The 24,909-nt window shown below is 42.9% G+C and overlaps 1 protein-coding gene and 1 long non-coding RNA gene across 3 annotated transcripts in view; one reads left to right on the forward strand and one right to left on the reverse strand.

The window, feature by feature from the left end:
* LOC119647551 (ribosomal protein S6 kinase beta-2) overlaps positions 1 to 24,909 on the forward strand; it is a 197,321-nt gene that overhangs the window by 164,571 nt on the left and 7,841 nt on the right. For both annotated transcript variants that reach the window (XM_038048544.1, XM_038048545.1), the window contains 6 exons: positions 7,269 to 7,400; positions 19,602 to 19,735; positions 19,814 to 20,005; positions 20,072 to 20,162; positions 20,225 to 20,473; positions 20,557 to 20,664. In XM_038048544.1, the coding sequence (XP_037904472.1) occupies positions 7,269 to 7,400; positions 19,602 to 19,735; positions 19,814 to 20,005; positions 20,072 to 20,162; positions 20,225 to 20,473; positions 20,557 to 20,664 (906 nt within the window). The remainder of the gene's footprint in view (positions 1 to 7,268; positions 7,401 to 19,601; positions 19,736 to 19,813; positions 20,006 to 20,071; positions 20,163 to 20,224; positions 20,474 to 20,556; positions 20,665 to 24,909) is intronic.
* LOC119647552 lies at positions 7,267 to 7,960 on the reverse strand. Its single transcript, XR_005248900.1, has 2 exons — positions 7,693 to 7,960; positions 7,267 to 7,627 (listed from the first exon to the last, which is right to left on the reverse strand). It is a non-coding gene; the product is annotated as an uncharacterized LOC119647552 (long non-coding RNA).

The raw sequence follows: 24,909 nt of genomic DNA on the forward strand, positions 1-24,909 counted from the left end.
CGCCCAATATAGTTCCCTCAACCGTTTCTCTTCGTTTCTTAGATTCATAGCCATGAAACCGCTTCCGATTCCACAGAAGGGTTCTGGCCCGTGTAAAGGCATCCCTGCTCCCTTCTTGGCTAGTTCATCCGCTGCCTCATTGCCTTCCAACCCAGCATGGCCTGGAACCCAAAATATCCAGACCTTGTTGGACGAGCCGAGTGTATTCAGTCTCTCAAGGCATTCCCATATCAGTTTGGAGTTCACCTGGTTGGACCTAAGTGCCTTGATGGAGAGGGGTTAATCCCAGAAGGATCTCCAGGGATGTCGTTGGGCATGGCATGGATAGTATGATTTCTGCAAATGCTGGCAAAACATGGAAAACGTCCACTCGTATCTTACTCCGTTTCGGAGTTCAGTAAGATGATAGAGGACTCTCCCGTTACAAAGGGTTCTCTTCACTCCCTTTAAATATAATAACCAGTAATGTCAGAAGCTAACCTTGAAAAATGTGCAAGCATGGTGAAATATGGTATAACCATGATGCATAGCTCCAGCAAAAAAATGCCACCACTCTATGAAAAACTGTCCACGCCATGGTACTTGTGAAAAAACTGAAAGTAATATTAACTCCCCTCATGGAGTAGAACTATGTGCACACTCGCAACAACAACGGTGCCACACAATTTGTTCTGTACCGAACCGGGGAAGTTTTTTTTCCGACATACTAATAATTTCTGGGGGGGGGGGGGGGGGGGGGGTATTATCATGCAGAATTGTTTACAGTCAATCTAATGATAGTGGATGACATGCGTTTTTGTAGCCAAACATGATAGTGGCGCAGTTAGGTGTATACTACGGATTGAATTTTTTTATTGCCACCATTGTATTCGGAGCGTAATTACACCTTACGTGGCTTCATTCAGTACCGTCTGGCAAACTTTGTCGTTTCAGTTCTTTTTGCATTCATTCATTGATGTGATTGGAGAGGCAAAAATAATGAGAGGGTTGTGGAATGAATGAAATTATAGAGAAACGTTTAGGGTCGATCCGAGCGTAATCTGTGAAAGAGGCTTATTTTTGCTGGGAGATTTTGATGATTGACGAGGACACTGCTTTCTCTCGACATATGATATTTACGTAGATGAGACACTCCACTTTTATTCTTTTATGTGTATATGGTTTGTTTTCTGGTAAGAAATGATCAATCCCTCTATGAAGTCACGTTGTAGGAAGACATAATGCAGTATTCCTTAATCTTACATTACAGCAGACTGATAATTCGAGTGATTCCTGTTCAAAACGGAGAACATTTCAATAGTATAGCGCCGCGCAGTAAGTGGAATTTTCCATACGGAGGAGAAGGCAGAGGCCTTCTATCAGAAGCTGAACACTCTCCAGCAGAGGGTGGCAATACGATCGTGATGGGGTGGCGGAGGTGGCTTTTATTTGAGCACGGCCTCTCGTAGTAAGCACAATAATTCGATCTCTCCAAGGCCGTCTCTTTTGTCAAGGACCAGGTCGCCAGGGAGTCGGAAGGTTCTCTCCGTATATCAGCTCAACAGGGCTGGCACCAAACTTCTCGCGGACGGCTGAATGGAGACTAAGCAGGACGAAAGGCAAGACCTACAACCAGGACGGTTCGTCGTGCGTGATAATGGTTGCCTTCAGCGTCCGTTGCCAGCATTCTTGCATCCCATTGCATTGCAGAATGGTAGGCAGTTGATTAATGATCCTATGGCAATACTTGTAGCCGTGCGAGCTTCGCATAGGGCCGATAATGTCGAGGTGTATAGTGTGGAAGTGTCTTGTTGGCCTAGATCATACATCTACTTACTTTTCCTAATATTTCTAGTGACTTTGCATCTCTCAGGCCCAAGAGCTCAGCTTGTTCATGGACGGCCAGAAATACTTGCTTGAGACGATTCGTTGTCGGAATGCCCAGGATGCGCAAGACATGCACCGAGCGAAACACTTCCTTACGAAAAATGGCCGGAATATATATGGTCTAGGTCTCTTCGCAGAGATCTCGCAATAGATACAGCAATGTGAGCCGAAGGTAGGGAGTTCCTTGAACTTGTATTTGGAGGCCGATTACAGGCTCTGAAAAATTGTGTCATCCTTCTGGATCACAGCGATTGCCGAAAAATTGACGGCGGCTGGGATGTTGATCTCAGAGATCCGGGACAAAGCGGCCGCGACTAGGTTGTCTTTACCGGACACTTGTTGAATATCCGTTGTGAACTGGCTGATGTAAGCTAAGTGCCGAAGTTGGCGGGGGACGCTTTGTCGGGTTTGTGCCGTAAGGCAAAAGTCAGAGGCTTATGGTTCAAGAACAAGATGAACGGCCTGCTTTCAAGGTAATATCGGAAGTGCTTCATACCCAGATACGCGGCTAATAATTCACGATCATAGGCGCTGTGATTCCGTTGACGGGGATTCAATTGTTTTGAGAAAAAAACCCAACGGTTGCCAGCTTTGATTCACCCTTTGGTGAAGAGCAAGTGTCTGATCCATCGACGAATACGGCTATAGATGCATCTTGCTGAGGGAATGCCAAAAGTGTAGCGCCTACCAGCTGGTGCTTGGTGGTTCCAAATAGACAGTTTCTGGAGACTACACAACCACTCGCGAATCCTTGGCCTTAGGAGCAGAGAAGAAGGCATTAAGTAATGCCTGGTGGTGAGTGGCTTTGGGCAGGACGACAGTAGAAGTTTACCATGTCCAAGAACCTTCTAAAGTCTTTGGCCGTCTTTAGTAGTTAGCTAGCGATCGATTGCACCATGTCTGGGTCGGGTTGAATGCCGTCAGGAATAAAGGAATGGTCTAGAAATTTCACCTACTGTTGGAGAAATTTGCATTTATCAACATTGATAATTACGTCACTTTCTTTCGTCCGATTTCTCTGGATATAACAGGTCGTCAACATCTGAAATTAAATACGGGTCGTCTACGCGATCCGGCTATAATTCAGTATTGTGAAAACTTTTTTCCTGTGCAAACGACGCGAACTTCAAAAAAATCCTGGATCCTCTGGTATCGACCACATTGATAGCCTTCGGATAATTATGGAGCAGTGTGCGAAGTTTAGATTAGGAATGCTCTACAAGGAAGGAGCATTCTGGGGAAACAAATATCAGATAGAAATATGACGTAGAATGGGCAAAATGTTATGTGGTGCATCCAGGTAATATCTCAGAGGATGGATTTGAAGTGCGAAGTGAAATCCGGGACGGTTAAACCTTGTCGCCGATATTGTCTCGCTGCCTTGTCGGTGACGTTCTTCTGGTTGGAGGATTTTAAGAGGTCCTTTTGGCATTTTTTTTTTTTATTGTTCCGATATTCACCATCGCGTTCGTCTCTTTTTTGGCGGTTTTCTGCAAAACCTCTCCTGCTGATAGGGATCATCTGAGATTCTCATTTTCGGCCTCGGATTTGATGTTTCTTCCAACGATCTCAATTCGAGCCTTGATTTCGAATCGATTGGAATTGATTTCGTTTGTATTATGAAATCAATAGCCTGTGCTATTAGAATGTCTTGCCGTTGCCTATATATCACCTTTCGTCAAGAGTCACTATACCAAGGGTCATCGTCATATCGATGACTTTCTGCATGGCCGAAAAATTTCGAACAGCATGAGTGCAGTTGCGGTGGGGCGCGGATTCATAAGAGAATTTAATTTAAAACGTCATGAGAATCCTCCATATCTTAAAACCATATTAAATTGGGTAAACAATTTCCGCGTAGAGCAGAGCATCGAGTGTTGTGAATGACGGGTGTCTGAGGTCTACCAGGACCGAGAAGACTATTGTGCGCATCATTGACACAAAGTCCGCGCAATTCAATGCCTGCTGAAAGAGAAGTTTCCTAATCGATTGATTTCCAAAAATACGGAGATTTTTGGTCGGCGCGCAGCCCATATTTTACGCCACAAAATTTTTTTCCGCGCACGGTTGTTGTCAGCCAACAGAGCCTATTTCAGCTTACAAAGACTATTCCGCTCGAAACGTCTCACCATAGGATCAAAGCTCTTACTGTACAAGACTATGATCTTGCCAGTCCTCATGTATTCCTCGGAAACTTGGGTTCTTAGCAAGAAAAATTGCGAACTCTTGGCCGCGTTCGAGAGAAGAATCCTCCGAAGAATTTTTGGCCCCCTACATGAGGATGGACGATTCCGTAGCCTACACAATGACGAAATCTATGAACTATCTAGGCAGACCCTGCCTAAGATGGAGCGATGGCGTAGGTCAGGACGCCAGACAGCTTTTAGGGATATCGAATTGGTGGATCTCGGCGCAAAACCGGGATGTCTGGAGTTCCTTATTAAGGCAGGCCTAGACCAGATACCGGTTGTTGCGCCGTTGATGATGATGATGATGATGATGAAAATTTTTTGTAGGGTCATCTGAAGAGCAAGAGCCAAGAGACATTGAGGCTCTGAATCTGGGATCGAAAATTACAGAGAAGACATTCCACGTACATAATACGAATTTCAAGAAAGGCACGATTTCGCTGCTCTGGGTTCGAATTCGAATGTGGGCTTATCACTTGCACAGCGGTAAGTGTGATGATAGTGAAATTGAAGCACAATCCGATTGTGTGGATGTCCTATTCTCCATCAAGGAGTGAACAGGAAACATTAATCCAATGCAAGAAACGACGTGGAAATCATCCTTTCGGTCTATTTTTCAAAAAATTAACTTATCATAAAATGGTGTTTTTTGTCCTATCTTTTTCTTTTTCCATATTGGAACTGAGGTACTGCCTTGCCAAACAGATGGTGTTCTATCTTCCAGAATAACCCGGTTGAAGAATTCACTGAGCCACAGTTTCGGGCCCCAGCTCTTGGCTTTCCAGATGATGAACAAATACTTTCGTTGAAATCTGTTCGAAACATTCTCGCCATCTATGTGTTGTGGCTCGTCGGTCGGTAAGCAACGTACCGTTCTTGTCATCAACGCAATAAAAGTGTTCGATATCCTGCGGGCGTTGGTTTTGGGTTTTGCCATTCCGAGGTTCCAGTTTATCGTAATGGACTGCTCGGGTCGGTTGAAATTTTTGTAAATTTGTCATTTGGCTAGCGTTTTGTCGTCGAGAAACTTGTGGTAGAGGCGTTTCTTTTCACGAACCTTCATTTGCAGATCGTTATTCAAATGCCAAGTATTTCGATTAACGAACCGCTTACCTAAATGGCAGATACATTTTTCTACTCATTGTTGAGAAAGGGGCAGTACTGTCTAGGGCGATTTTCGATTCTCGACGGTAAACATTTTTAATCCATGTAGATATGTGTTGTACCTCTTACCATCGTAGTCCAATGAATTGATACCGTCATTTGGGATTCATTCATTCGTTTCGATGGCATTGGGCTATAATCGGCAGATCAGCTTTTGAAGTGACTACTTGGGATCATCAGAGGAAAGCTGTCGCTTCGGTTTTCCCTTAGCTGCAGATGCATTGGAGGATTTCTTCACCTTAACCTTAGCACAGTTCTAAGCCATCAGCCAATGGAGAACTGCGTTATGAAATCGCTTCACGCATTAACGCAACCTGAATGAAGTGGCTTGCCACAACTGGTGTTCTTTGTGATCGACGTATCAATGAACGTCTCAAATCTAAAATTACTACCGGAATGTCGCCGTCCTGTCGCCCTCTATAGTTCTGACTGTTGGCTGACTATAAAAGACAATGAACGGCGTCTTGTGGTAATGGAGAAAGATGTTGCGTTGGACTAATGGCGTGACACGTTTTGAAGAAAAAGAAGATTGTTCACAGCGAGATTGTAACCATTTGATCACACTTGATTATCACTTAGGTCCAGGTTTCTTCTGAGTCCCTCGGCGAAATACTACAGATGACAAGATATGTTCCCTTTTAACATGTGTAGCTTTAAATCTTCTACAGGGTTATGATTAAGATCACTATAAAAGTAATAGGCAATCATATGGACCAGTGAAAAACTGTGTTAAAGTTCCGAAGATAAAGGCCTTCGAAAACATTTACATTTTTCGCGTGCCAGATCAAATGAAATTCGGTTCCTTTGAGAACGTTTGAGAAGAGCAAAATTGACACAGGTGTGAGCAATTTTTAGGCCATAATGAAATAAGCAAAGCAAACGTGCACGGGGGTCTAAAGGCATGAACATTCTAGCCTAGGCTAGAGGTTGCTATCCATGGAGACTTGGATAGCAACAGGTGCTTAACTAATTTCGTAAATATTGAATTTACACCTCTCCCGGGCTGTCGATCATCCATTATTGAGGTATCATAAATAACCAATACTGTCCTTGGTCTTAATTTAATAATATATAATTGCAAATATTCACTAGTAGTCTACTCACATCCTTTATCTTGTTAGTTTAATATACATAATCATGCACCCAAATAGGGTGATAACATAGAAAAAACAGGAAAGCTGTAAATCAAATGAAAGAAATATCCCCATACCCCCCCGTCTGTATGAACCTATTGAGCTTCTATATTACACGATAATAAATCTAATTACTTTTAACAATATCTTGACCAGACGATATTATCTTGGAGTAATTAAACCACATCCATATAAGGAATAACTTAATAACTGGCTATCAAATCAACAACGGAGCTAATTGATATTTCAATTATTCGCAAGACACCGAACCAAAACTAATTTCATTGCTCGTATCTATTGAGGTCTGAGAATCTCGATTAGATTCCATGGAAAAATACCGAATTAGTTCTTACAATTTATGATATATTTTGCATTATTTAAATATAAAGTTTATCATTGAATATTCAAATGTTTGGCATGTACAGATTTACGTAGTGCCGTTGAATTGAATCTGAATCTGTCCGCCACGTGTTGATTGGATCAATTTGATGGTTTCAATGTAGTCCAATAAGTTAAAAGCTGGTGTTAATAAACTCTAAAAGCGTCAAGTGTCGCCGGCAAGTGACGTCAACGTTACGTAATTTCATTTATCAATGAACACACGCTTTCGCTTTTTTGACGACATCTTAAGATACTGAAAGAAGATTTGGTCCAAAAGAGGGATGCTTCGTGACGAAGTTAAATTGCCTTAAATGTTTGGGTTGTGACGGAAAACGAGTGCTACTAAACGATGGAATGGGTTGATTATGGTTGAATGGTTATAAGTCAACAATATTAAAACTGGAAAAATGCTTTATTGTTCTCCAAATTTACTTATCATTTCCTCTCAAAATCAAACCGCCAATGATATTGCACTTTTGAAATCTGCATTAATTAATTTCTTTTTCTAATAATGATTTTTTTTTTCTCGTTTTAGGTTCGAAAGACCAGCGGTCTAGATGCTAACAACCATTTTGCTATGAAAGTTCTCAAGAAAGCATCAATCGTCACGAATCAGAAAGACACAGCTCATACAAGAGCAGAGAGAAATATATTAGAAGCAGTTAAGGTAAATAAATATGTATACAAAATTGTATCTATCTAAGAATTGTATTTCTACTTTTAGCATTTAGTTTCTGAGTAGTCCAAATGGAGCCCCAGGATACCTCCTGTAAATTACCATTTGTGCTTTGTAATTGAGCGAAAAATATTCGAAATGCTGCAATATTTTCTGATCTCTGCTCGCAAAATACCGAATCGTTTGCAAATTATATCTCTCACTGTTTTGGTTGCAATCTGAAAAGGGGGGAAATAGAAATTATCAATGGCAAGTCGACTGTATTATTGCTGGCTATGTTTACAAACGTGCTAATTAATTTAATTTCACAAGTTCTTGAAATATTGATGACAAACTGCAACAATCCAAGTGATAAACAACTCAAAAGAATGATTTTCCATTTGATATTGTTAGTTATGAATCATTGTTTTGGAAAGTTGTTATTACTTTTGAGGAAAAGATAAAAATATAAATGAAGAACAAAGGAAATATCGAGTTGTAGCTTGGTATTTGCGCAGAATTGGAAGTGTTGAAATAATTGATGAGAGACAAAGAGAAATCAGCAGCACTGATTCAATACATTCCTTGGAAAAATATAATTCTCATTTTTAATACCACTTTTAGCACACTGTCGAAATAAGAGCACACTTAAAAGCGATAAATCAATAACTAATCCTTCACTAAAGCTCTAAATTGAATTCGTCATGTTTTCTTTGTTTACAAAACTCATTCAACCTATTCGCTTGATAATACACACTCAGATAAGCAATGCTATCAGTGACCGCAAAAATAATGTTATGTCGATTAAATGAATTTTCAATAGCAGATCGCCATTCAACCGTTCATATAATCTGCATACCAGTCGTATTGGAATGACTTTCCCCCTCGAAAACCTTTTTCCACCTGAAACCTAATGTAGATGACATCAAAACATATTTCAAAATGGTTATCATGCGTTTAAAGCCTGATTGGTATTATATCACGCTTGCTTTTAGTTTTCAGTGGGAGGGCTTGGTCTTAAAGATTTGTTTGTAACAAAAAAAGTTGAAATAATGGTCGAAAGCTATGAACAAAAAAAAAATCAGTCTAGATTATATGATATTTGTGATGAGATAGCATAAATTGAAAATATTGTTTTGCAATTGGAAGACTATCAACTTATTGCCAATTAGACTGGTGTAGTTTATGGGGCAACAAATCAATGATGTGAGCTTTAAGGTGTTATAAATCCTCCGCGTCATTGTCATTTGTTGGAAAACATCTTTCATTTTAAATGTTAAGGAGGGAAAAGAAATTTGCTGTCATTTATTTCACCTTATGGATTACGAGTAAAATTTGAATCATTACACCAGCACGATTAACGCACACGTCCGTCGTGCTTTCCGGCCACGACTTTCCGAGACGCTCGCACTCGTCCTCTACTGTCCTGCGCCAAGTGCCCATGGGGCGACCCACTCGTCGGCCATCGTGAGAGTGTGGATTCCATTGCATAGCATGGTCTGCAATGCAATTACCACCCCTCCTTAATGTGTGATCTATCTACTGTCACTACCGTCTTCCTATCACATCGCATTCGAGTTCAAAGCCTGTGCGCCGATCAAGTTGTTCGTTTGAGACAGTGTCAGGTCAGCGTACTCCGATGATACGACGCAGACAGCTAATGACGAAAGTTTGGAGTTTTTGAGTAACAATGGCGTTCACTTCCTATGTGCTACTCCCATTAGCAACACAGAAAGAATACTAGCACAGAACAGTTTTACCTTGATCTTAGTGTTGAGATAACTACATTTCCAGATTTTGGACAGGGCAGCGAAAGCGGATCTAGCGTTGTTAATGCGTCGGGGGGCACCATCTGATTCAGTGCCGCCGTCGGCAGAAACCACGGCACACTGATAACAAAAAGAAATAATATCGGTGACAGGATGCAACCCTCGCGAACTTCTTTGCACCTCGAAATCTTCCGAGACTTTACCTCGGTGCAGTACGTGACATTCTGCGCCATTATATTTCGCTCTGATAATGACTATTAGTTTCTCCGGAATGCCCCTAGTACATAGAGCACTCCTTGTTCACACCATCGAAAGCTTTTTGAAAATCGATGAAGATCATTTGCAGCAAAGATCTAAATTCCGCGCACTGTTCCAAAATGATCCGTAAGGTGTTGATGCGGTCAATGCAGGGGGATCCGGAGCGGAACCCAGCCTGCTCTTTGTCGATCATGCTTTCGAGACATTCTTTGATGTGTTCCAGAATTATTTTAGTTATTATCTTTGCAAGGGCAGGGAGCATGCAGATACTCCTCCAATTATCACACTAAAAATGGATGCCCTTTTTGGAATCCCTTTCATGGGATTCCCTTTGGAATCCCTTTTTTTCATTCTCTGGGAAAGGATTGCCAACTGCAAGTGCATCGATAAATAACTGGGCGGGGAGACCGTCAAGCCCAGCGGTTTTACTGCATTGATGACCGAAATGATTCTCTTTTGCTTGGAGGAATAGTCCGTATCCGCATAGTACGGTGACTAGCCATTTCATTCCCAAGAGTAGGGACCTCACCGGATGTAATATGGTTGTGGACCCTGGAAATGTCTTCTTTCGTTCACCGGTCCGTGTGCGCTCCATAGTCAGCCAGATATTATGACGCCCTTTCAGGACGTGTCCGACGACATATGCAGTACCCGAGAAAAGTGCATTCTTGATGGTGGCCCAATGCTCATCGATTTACTTAGGCGCGTTACTCAGTAGATCTGCCGTTCGATAAGCAATATAATTCCCATTGTCGAGCGACAGCTGGGTTGTACAAGCGGTCGATGTTGAACTTAGGGGGGTCGCAGTTCCCCAACCCTGCTAGGAGTGTCGGACACAACACGCAAGCGAATGTAAGCGACCATCATCAGATGGTGATCCGTTTGGAGGCCGATATCAGCGCTTCCTTTGTTATACATATTCAGAAGACAACTCCTAATTCTACTGCTGATCGCGAAATGGTCGATCTGATTGTTCGTACGGCGTCGGTCAGTTGAAACTCAACTATTACCTCCTACCATTACCGTTACGGTCACCGAGACCGTGCTTCCTCATCACATGTCCGAGGAAGGTGTTATCAGATCCCACCTTGGCATTTAGATCACCCATACGATCACAATGCCAACTTTAGAAAGCTTTCCCTGAACCACCGTAGATCTCAGAAGTCTCCGTTATTGCGTAGCATTGCACAATTTTGATGCTCCTTAAACTGGACCGAAATGTAGCAGTTAGGAGTCTGTCAGAAACCGGCTCCCAGGTCAAGAAAGCACGCCTTGCGGTAGCCATTAATAGCAACCCGACACCGGATTCGCGTCTGCTACCACTAGACTTTCCAGAGTACAAAAGCACATTCCCGCAAGAGGGAGAGGAGGACTCTTCAGAGTCCCAGCATCTTATTTTGCTTAGGCCCAAAATGTCTAGCTTATATTGCTGGAGCTCCCGCTGAAGTTGAAGAAAGCGAACATTCTGAGGACCCTCGCTTCCGTTGTTGAATAGCAATCATAGTCCGTGTTCGATAGCCAAAGGTCGTTACCGTGAGGTCAGTCCCTATCCGAGGCGTTGTTGACGTTTCGGTAACAATAGAGTTTCAAAATTTGCAGGTTGCTAGTTCACGAATTTTCATCCCTTTTACTCGCCTCTCACGACAAGCAGCGAAAACTTTGAGTATATTCTTAAGCCCCAGTTCACAGGGCGAATCTCGGACAATGGAATATAATACGCTCCGGGTCCTCGGGTGTAGCGGCATATTGGGAACAACCTCGAGTTGTCCAATCCTGAGTGATGCAAGTACTTTCTGTATTCACCTTACTCATAGGGAACTGTTGCAAATGGTAAATTGATTCTCCGTGTTTTCACCCCACCCATCTCCCAGTAAAAGGGATCAATGTATAGATCCAGTGGCCATTTTTGTAATTATCCTATCGTTGCTGCCATTCAGCTCCATCTTAGTGACTTTTCGGAAGTTCGCAGTCGCATCAGTCGGATTCGTCCTCCTTATCTAGTAGAGACAGTCTGCCTAATTTGCTAGAAGATTCAAGAGAATCATTCCCGTAATAACACATATTATCTCACCGAAAACTGTTCTATTTGCTCTGCATACCCTGAGCGGAATTGGCCGGTATGCCGAGCTCACTCTTCTCTGGTTCACCGTGTTGCCCAATGCTCCGCCCAGACAGGAGCCGCATATATCATGATGGATTCCACTATCCCTACGTTAGACAGCCGACTATCGTTTAGTCCTTCATCATCATTTTTGCTAGAGGTGCTAGTTAGCCTTTGTTGCCTTTTCTCGCGCATAGTCTTGGTGGCCCTTGAAGCTCTTGTGAACATTTAATTGAAACACCTTCACGACACTGCTTTTGCTCTATTGTGAGCAAACACGGTACCCATCTTCCGCACAACTGTCTCATGTCCAAATTTTCAGTTAATATGCGATATACCGCACTTTTTGAAATGCCTACTTTGTCTGCTAACTCGCACACTTTCAATCGACTATCATCCAGTACTGCTTGGTGGATTTTCTTCATCATTTATGTAGTCGTCATCTCATTTGGCCGACCACTGGGAGGCTCGTTTAAACTTATTGCTGTAAACGAAGGAGCAAACTCATCCAGAGTAGAATCCAGTTCAGTTTTAGATTGGTTGTGCTAAAGCCTTTCAAATAAAATTATTGTATCCATAAAAGGATTCTTGACATCCAACGTCACCTCCCAAGCCAGATACATGACCGTTACTGTTGCATCGACCGTAGAGTGCGCTCTCCGAAAACCATGCTGCCGCTCCGATAAATCAGCCTAGTGTCTAAAACACAGATAGGACAATATGAAGAAGGTGCACCGCGCCAGGTGATTTTTGAAGTAAGGCAAACACTCCTTCCACCACGTATAATTCAAATGTTCTTTTGATCCGTGCGGGTCTGATTTTAGCAGGATTTGTTCGGAATGCCGTCCAATCTCGGAGTTTTATTATCGCCATTTCTTCCACAAATCACTCGTAATTTGTCCTTGGTCCTTGATTGAGAAGACATCCTTTTGAACCCGTGGCTGGGGTCCATTTTTTTCCTATTGTGGGAAAGGGATGATTTTTACCCACGAATCTTGTTCATTACGCAGCTTCTATATCGACGAAATAAGTGATACCATGACCGCCTGGTTGTGGATAAGATCCGGCTCAACAGGTTGTGGTTAGCGGGTCATTTAATCTGTATGGGTGACAATGACCTCCCCCAGATAAGTCCATAATAGCAAATGGGGCGATGGCGTAAGTCACGACGCCAGATAGCTCGAATGGTGGATCTCGGCACAAAATCGAAATGGCTGGAGTTTCTTACTAAGGCCAGGCTAGATCGTATACAGGTTGCGTCATTGACAATGGGTTCGTTACTGTCTCAAGGCACTCCAGTTAACCCGTTGGGGAGCTCCGTCCCCACATACTCGAGGAGGGCGATCAGACCCGAGTCTGCAAGGGACTCATCTGAAGTGGCTCTGCCACGAAGCCTCACCGGAGGTTATCTGGTACCATGGGAACCGGGATGGCCCTCTGAGAGCATATGCTCCGGGAATGCCATTGTTTGTTATATGGCTTGCCTTCCCCATGCCCATATCGCCGCGTATTCAGATTGGTGCTTCTCCCACGTAGCACTACCGTAATTCCGATAAGGTTCGCAAATTACCGTCCGGTTCACATTTAACTCTCGAATGGTTTGTGAGAGCAAGTCTTGGGTTCCTTCGCAATGGCTCAACCATCTCCTCCTATATGGTAGACACCTGCCGCCTCTTGCAACGTGCCGGTCATTGATTCTCTCTTTCCATTGCACAACATGCATTGTGAATCTCCAGTGGAATCTTTGATAAGATAAAGGGTCATCTCCCCACTTACTGCACCTTTTAGACATATCGTGCTCTACCAGGACATGCTGCTGTACAATCATCGAAATCGAGGCATCTGAAGCATCTCTTCACAGAGATATTTCTTCCCTTCAAAAAGATACTTGTTCCCTAAGTTGGCACACAACCCAACCTATTACCTTGCCCGCGACAATCTGTTTACCGGTTGATCCCACCGGTAAGCTAATAACAGCGGTCTGTGTACCACCCTACGTCTTCTTTATCCTCTTTATCACACTCTCTTCTATTCCGCTTAGGTTGCATTGTTCGTTTAGCGCAACACAGATATGCTCCCGTGATTTAACCTCATTTATTAAATCCATACACTCGATTACCATCTCATGCTTTCAACCTTTCATTTCTACTTGCTCACCTAGCACCTATCTGCTGTCTTCTCGCTGAATTTGTTTAGCTATCAGATCTCCTTACTGCGTATGCTTGATACAGCTCACATTACCGCCCTAGTCTGTCAATTCCGGACCGGCTTGAACTTCCCGAAGGATATCAGTGTAAGACATACCTCCTTCCTTGGAAATAATGGTTATTTTCGTACGAATTTTCTTCTTCTCCTTTTGTCGCCCACCTTTGTTCATTACTCGGGTTTTCGAACTGCAGATTCTTCCTCTTTTGTGAAAGCTGAGGCCGTAATCAACGTTTAACCGTGTTTTCACCTACTTCATGTTGAGATGTGACCATGTTTCTAGTGTGACTGCCACATTACGCTTGGGTCATTTTCAAAAAGCCCTGATATTTTGATGAATATTCCGTCACTTATGCGTTTTCCCAGTGAAAGAAACGCTCTTTCAGTTTGCCGTCTTCTACCTTCCTCTTTTACAACCGCATCATTAATATCGATCCGAGGACTATGCATATTCGTTTTCCGAGTCTCGCAACGAATCTCGACTACTGAGAGGGAGGTTACATTGCCCTCGTTGGTGACCTTTCAAGCTTTCAGCTCTTACAAAAAGGATCCGCTGTGGGCCACTCCACTCGAAGTTTCTCCTTGCTGAAGAACTGCGGCCGTTGGTAACCAACGGCCGAGAGCCTGTTTGTCAACTTTCAAAACCGCCGGTATAGGATTTCCGAAGTCCTGTACCGTAAAAAACATCCTTTCTCGACCTCCATATTTGGTTTGATTCCTGGGTATCCTTTCCATCCACAGGTGTTCGTTTGCTCCCGCCTACCTGCCCTATGGATAAGCATGCTCATGCGCGCCCATCTCTTATGTGTACATGTTCATGTCCTTACCGTATTAGAAGCGTTCACTTATCTGCACGAAGGGACGCGCTTGATGGGAGACTTGGCAACTCCACGCAGCTGCCACTTAATACTGCTAGTTATCACATGTGTGTGATAAGCTCCTTCAAAGCCAAGTATTTATATTTACTCGCCAACTCGCATAATTGAATAAAAATAGAATGTTTGACTAGCCGACAAAAACCTTATACGTCTTTCATCTATATCCTCAAATAAGTATCTGTCCAATTATATCTAATGCTATCTTCTTGTATACTTACTCATGTCATACATTGTGCACCAGTAGAATTGACCGTCTCTATATATGTATGTATTACGAAATTTCAAATTCAAGGCTAACATGGTTGAAACATTTATTATCACATTATTATGTATCTGCTTTTTGCATGGAAGTTCTCTTCATAGGAAGCTACTAAATCTCACGCAAAAGCTAAAGTAAACACATGAAGTTATCAAAAAATGTGAAATAAAAAAAAAAGATTGTTTACATAACACTTGAATGTAGATTCTTTTTGGAAAGCTCAAAGTAAGTTTTCTACAACGCGTGCCTTAGATTTCAGATGAAACATCGCTTTTATGTTTATTTTATCATTTTTTACGCGCTTAAATGATGAAGAGTGAAAAGTAGAGAAACCATTTCTGGAACGAAATTGATTCTCAAATTTGATTGATGTCTGTTGGCTTTGATATTTTTTCAACAACAACATCAAATATCTAATGTTTCCTGCATACTTGGGATGAAATTTGAGGTCATGGAGTGGTTGAAATTCATCGAGAAGATATGAATTATCGAATCAGATTCTTCGAGCTCCTCTTCGCACTCCAATAATTAATCGCCATCAGCTAAGAGCGTTTAATCTGAATACCTTCATTCTGTAGAAAGCATCTACTTGCTATCTGACCCAGTCATCGATTTTGATCAAATAGCTTTGTTTTAAGGAACAGCGGCAACGTAAATAAGATTGTGAATGAAGACCAGCAAAACCTAAATGCTTATCATCGCATGTATACTTATTTACATTGCTCGACAAAATACCCTAACGTGGCTGACATTGAGCTCTGTTTCTGGCAAGATATTCTGATTTCAATGTGGCAATCGATGATGATGACATATTGACTCCATGACCGGAGTAGTTTTGAAAGAAATTTGTCAGTGAACCATCAAGACTACATAAGTTTCTAGGCTCGGAGTAAATGTGCCCAAGTGATTGGCGAATGTCAAATCTGTGCAATGCTTTTCTTCCACCATTCAAATTTTCCTATATGTAGTTTTCTTGCAGTGGACTAATAACCCTCGTCAATGCTGATAACAAGTAACCAGGAATAGACATTTTTTATCTTTACTAATGAATAGGCTTGCTACGCAGTTAAAATACTATTGGCTGTGAGAGATAATGATCTTCTTCTTCTTTTTCTTCAGCCTTTGTCCCGTTCACAAGCGGGGTCGGCTCGTCGTGATCAGCTTCGCCATTTGGCTCTATCGAATGCCTGATTTGGGTGCAATCTCGAGGCTTTCAAATCCCCATCCAGCGTATCAAGCCACCGTTGTTTAGGTCTGCCTTTTGGTCGTTTACCATCGACTTCGATGTTCAGACCAATCTTGGCAAGTGAATTCTCGTTTGCACGAATTGCGTGACCATACCATCGAAGACACCTCTCTCGCAACTTTTCCACGATCGGTGCAACCCTATAACGATCGCGGATATCCTCATTTCGGATGTGATCTAAACGTGTCACGCTACTAGTCCAACGTAGCATCTTCGTCTCCATTACCGCAAGACGCCGTTCATTGTCTTTTATGGCCGGCCAACACTCAGAACCATAGAGAGCGACTGGACGGACGACATTGCGGTAAATTTTAGATTTGCGACGTTCGTTGATACGTCGATCACAAAGGACACCAGTTGTGGAACGCCACTTCATCCAGGTTGCGTTAATGCGTGAAGCAATTTCATAACGCAGCTCTCCATTAGCTGATAGCGTTGACCCGAGCTATTTATATCGCTCAGTTCTGGGCAGATCACTGCCGCTGACAGTGATTGTGCCTATTTCATGGGGATCGGTCGTCAAAAATTCAGTTTTGTTTAAATTCAATCTGAGACCGTTTTGCATGAGGCGATCATTCCATTCCTGAACAAGTTGCTCGAGATCATTTTTGCTATCAGATGCTAGGAAAACATCATCTGCATAAAGCAGTGTGTAGGGCGCTGGACGTTGGATATCCCGTGTGACGGTGTCCATAACAAGGACAAAGAGGAGTGGTGAGAGGGCACTTCCTTGATGAACTCCAACAGAGACACGAAGCGGTTTTGATACACCCGCCATACTTCGAACTTTACTTTTCGGACCGTGGTAGAGCAATTGAACCCAGCGCACGAGTTCTTCTGGCACGAAGTGTTGTCGTAAAGCATACCAGATGACTTTGTGTGGTACACGGTCAAACGCTTTCTCTAGATCCAGAAAGGCAATATAAAGAGGGCGATGCTTCTCACGGTGTTTCTCCATGAGTAACCGCGCAGCGTGTATTGCGTCAGTAGTTCCGCAGTTCTTGACAAATCCGGCTTGATTCACGGTTATTTCAACGATTTCGCGAATACGGTTGTCAAGAATGCGTTCAAAAATCTTCATGGTATGGGAAAGTAACCGGATCGGACGGTAATTTGAACATTCTGCTGGACTACCTTTCTTTTTCCATATTGGAACAGTGGTACTTTCTTGCCAGTCAGATGGTATTCTTCCTTCCTGAATAACCCGGTTAAAGAATTCACTGAGCCACAGTGTTGGGTCCCAGCTCTTCGCTTTCCAGAGCTCAGATGCGATGTCGTCAGGTCCTGTTGCTTTCCCCGATTTCATTTGTTTTATTGCCTCCTCGACTTCAGTTGCGCTCACTGGTGGAACGTCGGAAACAATCTAACACCGTAGATTCCAGCGAAAAAGGTACGACGTTAAACTTGCTGGTATTCGTGTCAATACGGCTGGTAGCGAACAGTGCCTGTACTTATGCAAACCACCAAGCTGGAACGATTGCCGGAACGGTGGTAAATTAATTGTGGATACGACGTATATATGTTGCAGTAGGAGGCAAAAATTGCTGAGACAGCAGTGAATGAAGACTCGGCAGCGCGTGAGGTCTGTAGGTTATCGACGGCCCGTAAATCCTGACCGATGGCCGCAAACATAACATGGTCCGGCGACTTGTATTTGATGACCGCAGTGGAAAAAACCTGCTGCGTTGAAATGTGATGTGTGTGATGTAAAAACTAAGATGGATGTGTCATGCGCAGCAGCTTTGAGACGTGGTGGATGCGTTATATGGAATTCCATTGTTGCTGCATCAAATCGGGGTCACAAATTTGTAGTATTTTTTTATTATATTAGTGAATAATAAACAGAGTAAGCTCCAGTTACTTATTACATTCAGGAGGAGGAGAAAACAAGAACCTTAACCTATGCTTAAAACTACTGAAAGATGAGAAGTTTGATGGACCAAGCTACTGTCCATAATAACTCCGGCAAAGTCTAGTAATCTGGGAATGGAAATAGACTTCAAGCTCCACGAACGGCACGTTCAAATGTCTGCAAGTATTATAAGACCCAAGACTGCAGATGATGTCATTAGAAGTGGAACAGTCTATCAGACCTAGGGAAAGTTTGAAAAATGTGCATAAATCCAGATAGGTTCTACGCTATTGTAAGAAGGGGCGGTTCAGAAAGCGGAGGTGAGAAGGGGATTCCACACGAGGAAAGTTTTTCTTAAGGAGGAGGAAGCGGATGAATTTACATTGCACCTTCACAAGGGCGAGAGAATCCCAGTTACGGGTAGTTGACCAGATCACGGAAAAGTACTCGAGGGTACTTCTTACGAGGGAGTTGAACAGAATTAAGGAGGGTTGGATGGAGTCACAATCAGACGAGGAGCGAAGTATAAATCCCAACAGTTTTGCTCAGCTCGTTTGGTGATGTATCAAAGTGTTTAGCAACGTCAGTTTAGATAGTATGCACTTCGTTATGGCAAGAAGACATTTAGCGATAAAGTTAGTGAAGCCGAACAGGTTGGAGGCAGTGGACTCTTTCTACAGGTCAGGAAAATGGTTCACTTCGAGACTTTTGTTGACAATAATGGAGAGGGTAAGGAAGATGGAATGATTAGTTTTAAGCAGAAAGACGTTTGGAAAATCGTAATCAGGGCTGACATTGCCGTCAAACTTACCAATGAGGTACTTGACGGGGAGAAGAGTAAGGGGGGAGGAATCCTTGGAGATGCGGGGCAGGCTACATCCACTAGCGGGAGGGAAAATAATGGAGGAGAGGGAGCATAGACTGAGGAAAAGTAGTGGCAGAGTAAATCACAAAATAGCTGGGCTGGACTGCAGGAGTTACGAATGCGGGACCAGAGTGGTTTGAGTTTTTCGCGCTTCATTGAGTCTTCAACACTGGCCAGATGTTCCTTCCTGGACTCAAGTATTAAGGATTTAGCCGAGGAAAGCAGAGCTCTTTAAAAAAAGAGGTTAGCGTAGATTCCAGACGACAGAAACTTCTTCCTCGCAGTATCTTTTTGACGAAGTTTTTTGAGGACATGAACCACGGTTATTTGGGGGAAGACTTCCTCATTACGTAGTTTACTCCATTGGCTCCTGTAGCCAAAATGCATTCTTAAAACTTCAGGGTTGGGATGGAAATCACGACATTATGAAATGGGCGGTTCGGTCTTGTGGCAGTGGAGCTCTCTGAAGGTTTGCTGGTAGCTGAAAAATTCTGATTGAGAAGCTTGTCTGCCATTCCAACTGCAGCCGAAATAGGACTTTTCAAGGCAATATTTTTGAATTACCAGGGTAGGAATAGGTCATATGATGAAACCAGTCGTTTGAAGGAGCCTAAATTTGGACCCTTCTTTTCTTTAAAGACGGAATATAATATATTTCGATTACTCAAAGTTTTTGTTTAGAATGGCCAAACTCATAATTTTATCATGTCTATCAGTTTTATTTAATGTGGTTATGTATACACGATTTTAGTTTATCAAATGTTTTTTTCTTCTTTTCAGCACCCATTCATAGTAGAACTAGTATATGCCTTCCAGACCGGTGGCAAACTGTATTTAATTCTAGAATATCTTAGTGGCGGAGAATTGTTCATGCATTTAGAACGTGAAGGAATATTTTTAGAAGATACTACATGGTAAGTAAAGGCAAATCTTAAGAGGATGCATTGAAATTGGTGAAAATCATGAGTTAATATCTTTCTCTTTTTTCCCAGTTTTTATTTAAGTGAGATCATCTTAGCATTAGAGCATTTACACTCGCTCGGAATCATCTATAGGGACTTAAAACCAGAAAATATTCTACTGGATTCCAAAGGTCATGTGAAATTAACTGATTTTGGTTTATGCAAGGAACATATTCAAGAAGGAATTGTAACACACACGTTCTGCGGAACCATTGAATACATGTAAGTAAACGAACCAACTAAGAAGTGGACCATGAAGATTTATTTTCTCGGTTTTGTATAATCCAGGGCTCCGGAAATTTTGACAAGAAGTGGACATGGAAAAGCTGTAGATTGGTGGTCATTGGGCGCTCTTATGTATGATATGCTCACAGGAACCGTAAGTTTTTATTTCATTGAATACCAAATAATGTAAACTACATTGTGATCCCTTTTTTATAGCCTCCATTCACTGGTGAAAATCGCAAGAAAACAATAGAAACAATCCTAAAAGCAAAACTTAGTTTACCTGGCTACCTTACACCAGACGCACGAGATTTAATACGTAGACTGATGAAGCGACAAGTAGCGCTACGTTTAGGTAGTGGACCTGAAGACGCGGCAGCGATACGAGCACACCAATTTTTCAAACATATCGTTTGGGAGGATGTGTTGGCTCGACGTCTGGAGCCACCAATCAAACCAATATTGGTGAGTATCTTAAAAATTCAGGAGACGAAGAGCTGAAATTTGGATTTTCATGTGACAAAATCAATTTTTCTTTTTTCCTACAGCGAAGCGAAGATGATGTTTCACAATTTGATACAAAATTCACAAAACAAATTCCTGTAGATTCACCCGATGATACTACCCTTAGTGAAAGTGCCAACTTAATATTTCAAGTGAGTAGGGTCCGATCTTAAATTATTAAAAAAATATCTGAAATTTAGAGGAGAGTCGGATATATTGTACCCTTTTTCAGTTTTTGCAAAATATCTTTTTTTGATATTAATTAAAACAAGTTCTTTATTATGAGTCACATAGTTTAGAGTCTCATTTAACATGTACCGCAAAATCAACACCACAATCTTAACGGATTTCACAGTTTTCCTAAAGGTTTTCTTTTGGAACAAAGTACCTAACCGGTCGTTTTTTTTTTTTGTACCACGGGTTAGATAAATTGCACCACTAAGACTTCTCTGCTAGTTTATACTGAGTGCAGGCTCAGCATTTTTATTAGTAAGGTTAGGGTGTAAGGCCTATCTAACTCCGAGTTGTACAGCGCAACTCCACGCCTGAGCTCCGAAGATCTCTGTCCGCGATGCAGGCATAACCACAACCACCATGAAATACCCACAAGGGGGCCAAAAGCAAATAACCGGGCCGATGTCACATCCTACAGAAATTCTCGTGGAGCATATGCTTTCAAAGGGCCGTCCCGGTTTCCATGGTACCAGATAACCTCCGGTGAGGCTTCAGATGAGTCCCTTCCAGACTTGGGTTTGATCGCCCTCCTTGAGTACGTGGGGAGGGCACTCCCCAACGGGTTGACTAGAATTAGCTCGAAGCGGAGAACCGCATCGAAACCTTTCCACCAGTCAACAACCGCTCTGCGTACAACAATACAACACGAAAGACGTCACAAGACAACACTAACACAAAACACACAGGACTGGTGGCTATTCACCACGGCCATCATACTGCAAGCGAAGCAGCGTCGAGAAACTTCTTCCTTCATTGGAAGGCAGCCCGCGCGAATACATTAGCGCATCGAAGTGTCTCACTGCTAGCAAGGCACTGGCTAAAATCAAAGATACCGTTCACCACGTGAACGTCCATGTCGTCTAGATTGCGGATGTCACAGTACGCCGGACAGACACAGAGGACATGGAACCAGTCTTCTGAGTCTGCCCCACACAGTACACAACTCTGACTGGAGGCAAGGTTTCGCGAGAACAGAAATTCATTCAAGCTACCATGCCCGTCATGAGGAAGCTCATCTCAAGCCCGAAGTTCACGACGGAACTTCCTCTGGCAGACACATATCTGACGTACTTATTCGTGACCCGACTTTCTGCACATTCGTTCCATCTAAGCTGCCACTTACAGTCTGTCAAGTAAGAGCGTGGTCGTGTTAATTTATAAAAAAATTTATTTGATGAAACTTTCATATTCATATATTCATTGTACAATGATGCAATTCGGTCAATAATGTGTCCAGTCACCACCGGCGCCGATAATTGCCTGACATCTCCGAGGCATGCTTTCTACTAATTTGACGGCGTATTCTAGTGGCAAGGATCTCCAGATTCGACGAATTTCGTAAGACAATTGCTTGAAAGTGTATGTGCGACTTCCACAGGTGCAAAGTGCCGAATCCCTGCTTTGAGAAGCAGCCCCAAAGATGCACCTTTATTCCATGTTTTACGGTTCGCTGAACAAGCCTATTGTTGGAAATTGACCAGGCTCGCGTGAGGACAGAACGTGCCCATATAGAACATTCATCAGTAAAAATGACATTTTCAAAATCTCTATCAATATTCTCATGCGCCCAATCGAGTCGCTTTGTCACATGTTTTTCAGTCAACAGAGGCTTCGTCATTGTGTTGCGCCATTTCAGATCATGAGTACAAAGATGGGTTCAGATAGTTTCGTAGGATATATCTAAACCTTTTGCCATTAATTTTGCATGTCCTTGCCGCAGTGTTAAAGCAGGATTCCGCGAAAACAGATTCATTATTCTTTTTTCATCTTTTTTGTTCACTTTTCCTATCGGGCCACGTTCTGGTAAATCATCGACATTTTTAGTCACTTTATATCGCTGTATCCACTTTTGTACAAATGCCTTCGACTTTCTCATATATTTAGCAGCCGCTGATTGCGACATTGTGGGACCTTTCGGGTGGATGCAAAGGAACACAGCCTCGTAGCGCGGCGCGTACTAGCACTCATGGCGTTTAACGTGATTCTCTTTCAAAAGATCAACGACAACTGAATCTTTGTTGACAATGCATCAAAAACAAAGCTTCCCTCTATCGGCTCGCGAAGGAATTAGAGCGAAATTTTCCATTACTTGTCGCTGAAGTCGACCACGCTCTTATTTGACAGACTGTAGATGTTACACTCACGTCTAGCACCCTTTTGATCGCAAGCGGTCCTAGCCCCTCCATCTGATCAACACTTTCTAAATCGGTTTGCAGCAAAGGTACGCCCCTCCTTATCCTGTAGGCCATGGCACGCTGGAGTACCTCCAGATCAAGAGGAGGAACACCCAGCAAGACCTGCATGTCGTTGGTCGAGACCGTACGACATACAGGAAGAAACGATACGCCAGTCGCTGACAAGCATAGAGCAGTTTCCTGCCCTGCATCGTCATCGCAAATCACACAACATAGGAGACCCGTACATAAAACATGCGAGGAAGAGTCCCACATAAATGGATCTAGCAACTCTCCTGCTTAGACCCCATTCACAACTCAGTCAAGCGTGATTTGAGCTCGCGCATGTGCGGACCCAAAAACATGCGTTCCGCGATCATGACTCCCAAGTATGTCACTTTCTGCCGGTATTTCAATGAAACTCCATTGAGTTTAACGTATGGCGGACGATGTAGGTAGCCTTTCAGCATCATCGCGACGGTTTTTTCCGTTGAGACGCGTTAACAATGCGGATGTACTCAACACCCTGCTACTCGAGCTAAAGTCGACTGTTCCCCTCAACAAGAATGACGAGATCATCTACGTAGGCAGCACATTCAGAAACGGCCGAAAGCTCACCCAACAGTTCATCCATCATCAGATTCCACATAAATGGACCTGCGATAGATCCCTGTGGGCAGCCACGCTCCACGTTCACCTACACACGCTCATTGACACCTTGGACGAATGCTCTTCTGCCATGGAAGTAGCTCTTCCACAGAGCCAATTCCTGGCAGTCACACTCACAAAACTTCGACAACACAGACGACCAACTTAGGTAATCAAATGCGCCGTTGAAATCTACAAAGATTCCAAGGACGTAATTGCTATGACAATGGAGTTGCGCTGACTGGTGCAACTGCTGCAAGTATCGGCAATGATTGTAGAAGTGGAGGATGAGCAAATTCTTCAGTTGAAATCTGCTAGAAGTATTCTCGCCATCTATCCATTGCGGCTCGACGGTCAGTAAGGAAAGTACCGATCTTGTGATTAACGCAACAGAAGTGTTCGATATCCTGTGTGTGTTCGTTACGGCTTTTGGCAAGTCGATAGAGATCTCTCTCGCCATTCCGAATATCCAGTTTATCGTAAAGATTTTTATAATGGTCCGCTCGGGTGACAGCGACGGCTTTCTCTGCTTCCCGGTTGGAAATCTTATAAATTCGCCAATTGGCCGGTGTTTTATCGTCGAGAAATTTGTGGTAGAGCCGTTTGTTTTCACGGACCTTCATTTCAACATCGTCATCCCAAAGCCAAGTATCTCGGTTGATGTACCGTTTATCCAGCTTGGTGACCAGGAGGGTTGCAGAGGCCGCTTTGTGGATCGTGTCTTTCATATGGTTCCACGATTCTTCTACATTCGTAATGGTTGGTAATCGCGTGAGTGAGGTCATTTCCTCTTTCTTTTCATGAAATCGCCGCCGTTTAATGCGCGGCGGTTCAGTGCGTTCCTCACGCTGTTTTATCGGTGGCTTAATTCGCAAGACGGCAATCAATGGCCGATGTTGAGGTGCGATGATCTTATAGGGAGCGGCTTTGCAATCGGTGGCGGTGGTAAAATGTCGGCGTCTTATGAGAATATAGTCGATTTGCGTTTTACTGTTCCCAGTATAAAATGTAGGCAGATGAGACAATCGTTTGATGAACCATGTATTCATAAGTACAAGGTCATGGGTGTTCGCAAAATCGATTATACGGTCGCCACCCTCATCGCCTTTTATTCTATTACACATGAAATGGCCGATTTGGTACCAACATTTGAAACGACTGTAAAGCTTACAAAAATTTATTTAATTCATCAAAATAGGTGCCAGTCGATTCAAAAGACTTCTCCCAGCGAGATACAAAAGCATGCATGCCAGTTTCGTAGAAGTCCAATTTTCGGTTGTTGATAAACTCGTTGAAGGCAATTTTGATGGTCTCTTCATTCCTAAATTGTTTTTCAGCCAA

The sequence above is a fragment of the Hermetia illucens genome, chromosome 2, assembly GCF_905115235.1.
Source record: "Hermetia illucens chromosome 2, iHerIll2.2.curated.20191125, whole genome shotgun sequence".
In the NCBI taxonomy this organism is placed as follows: domain Eukaryota; kingdom Metazoa; phylum Arthropoda; class Insecta; order Diptera; family Stratiomyidae; genus Hermetia; species Hermetia illucens.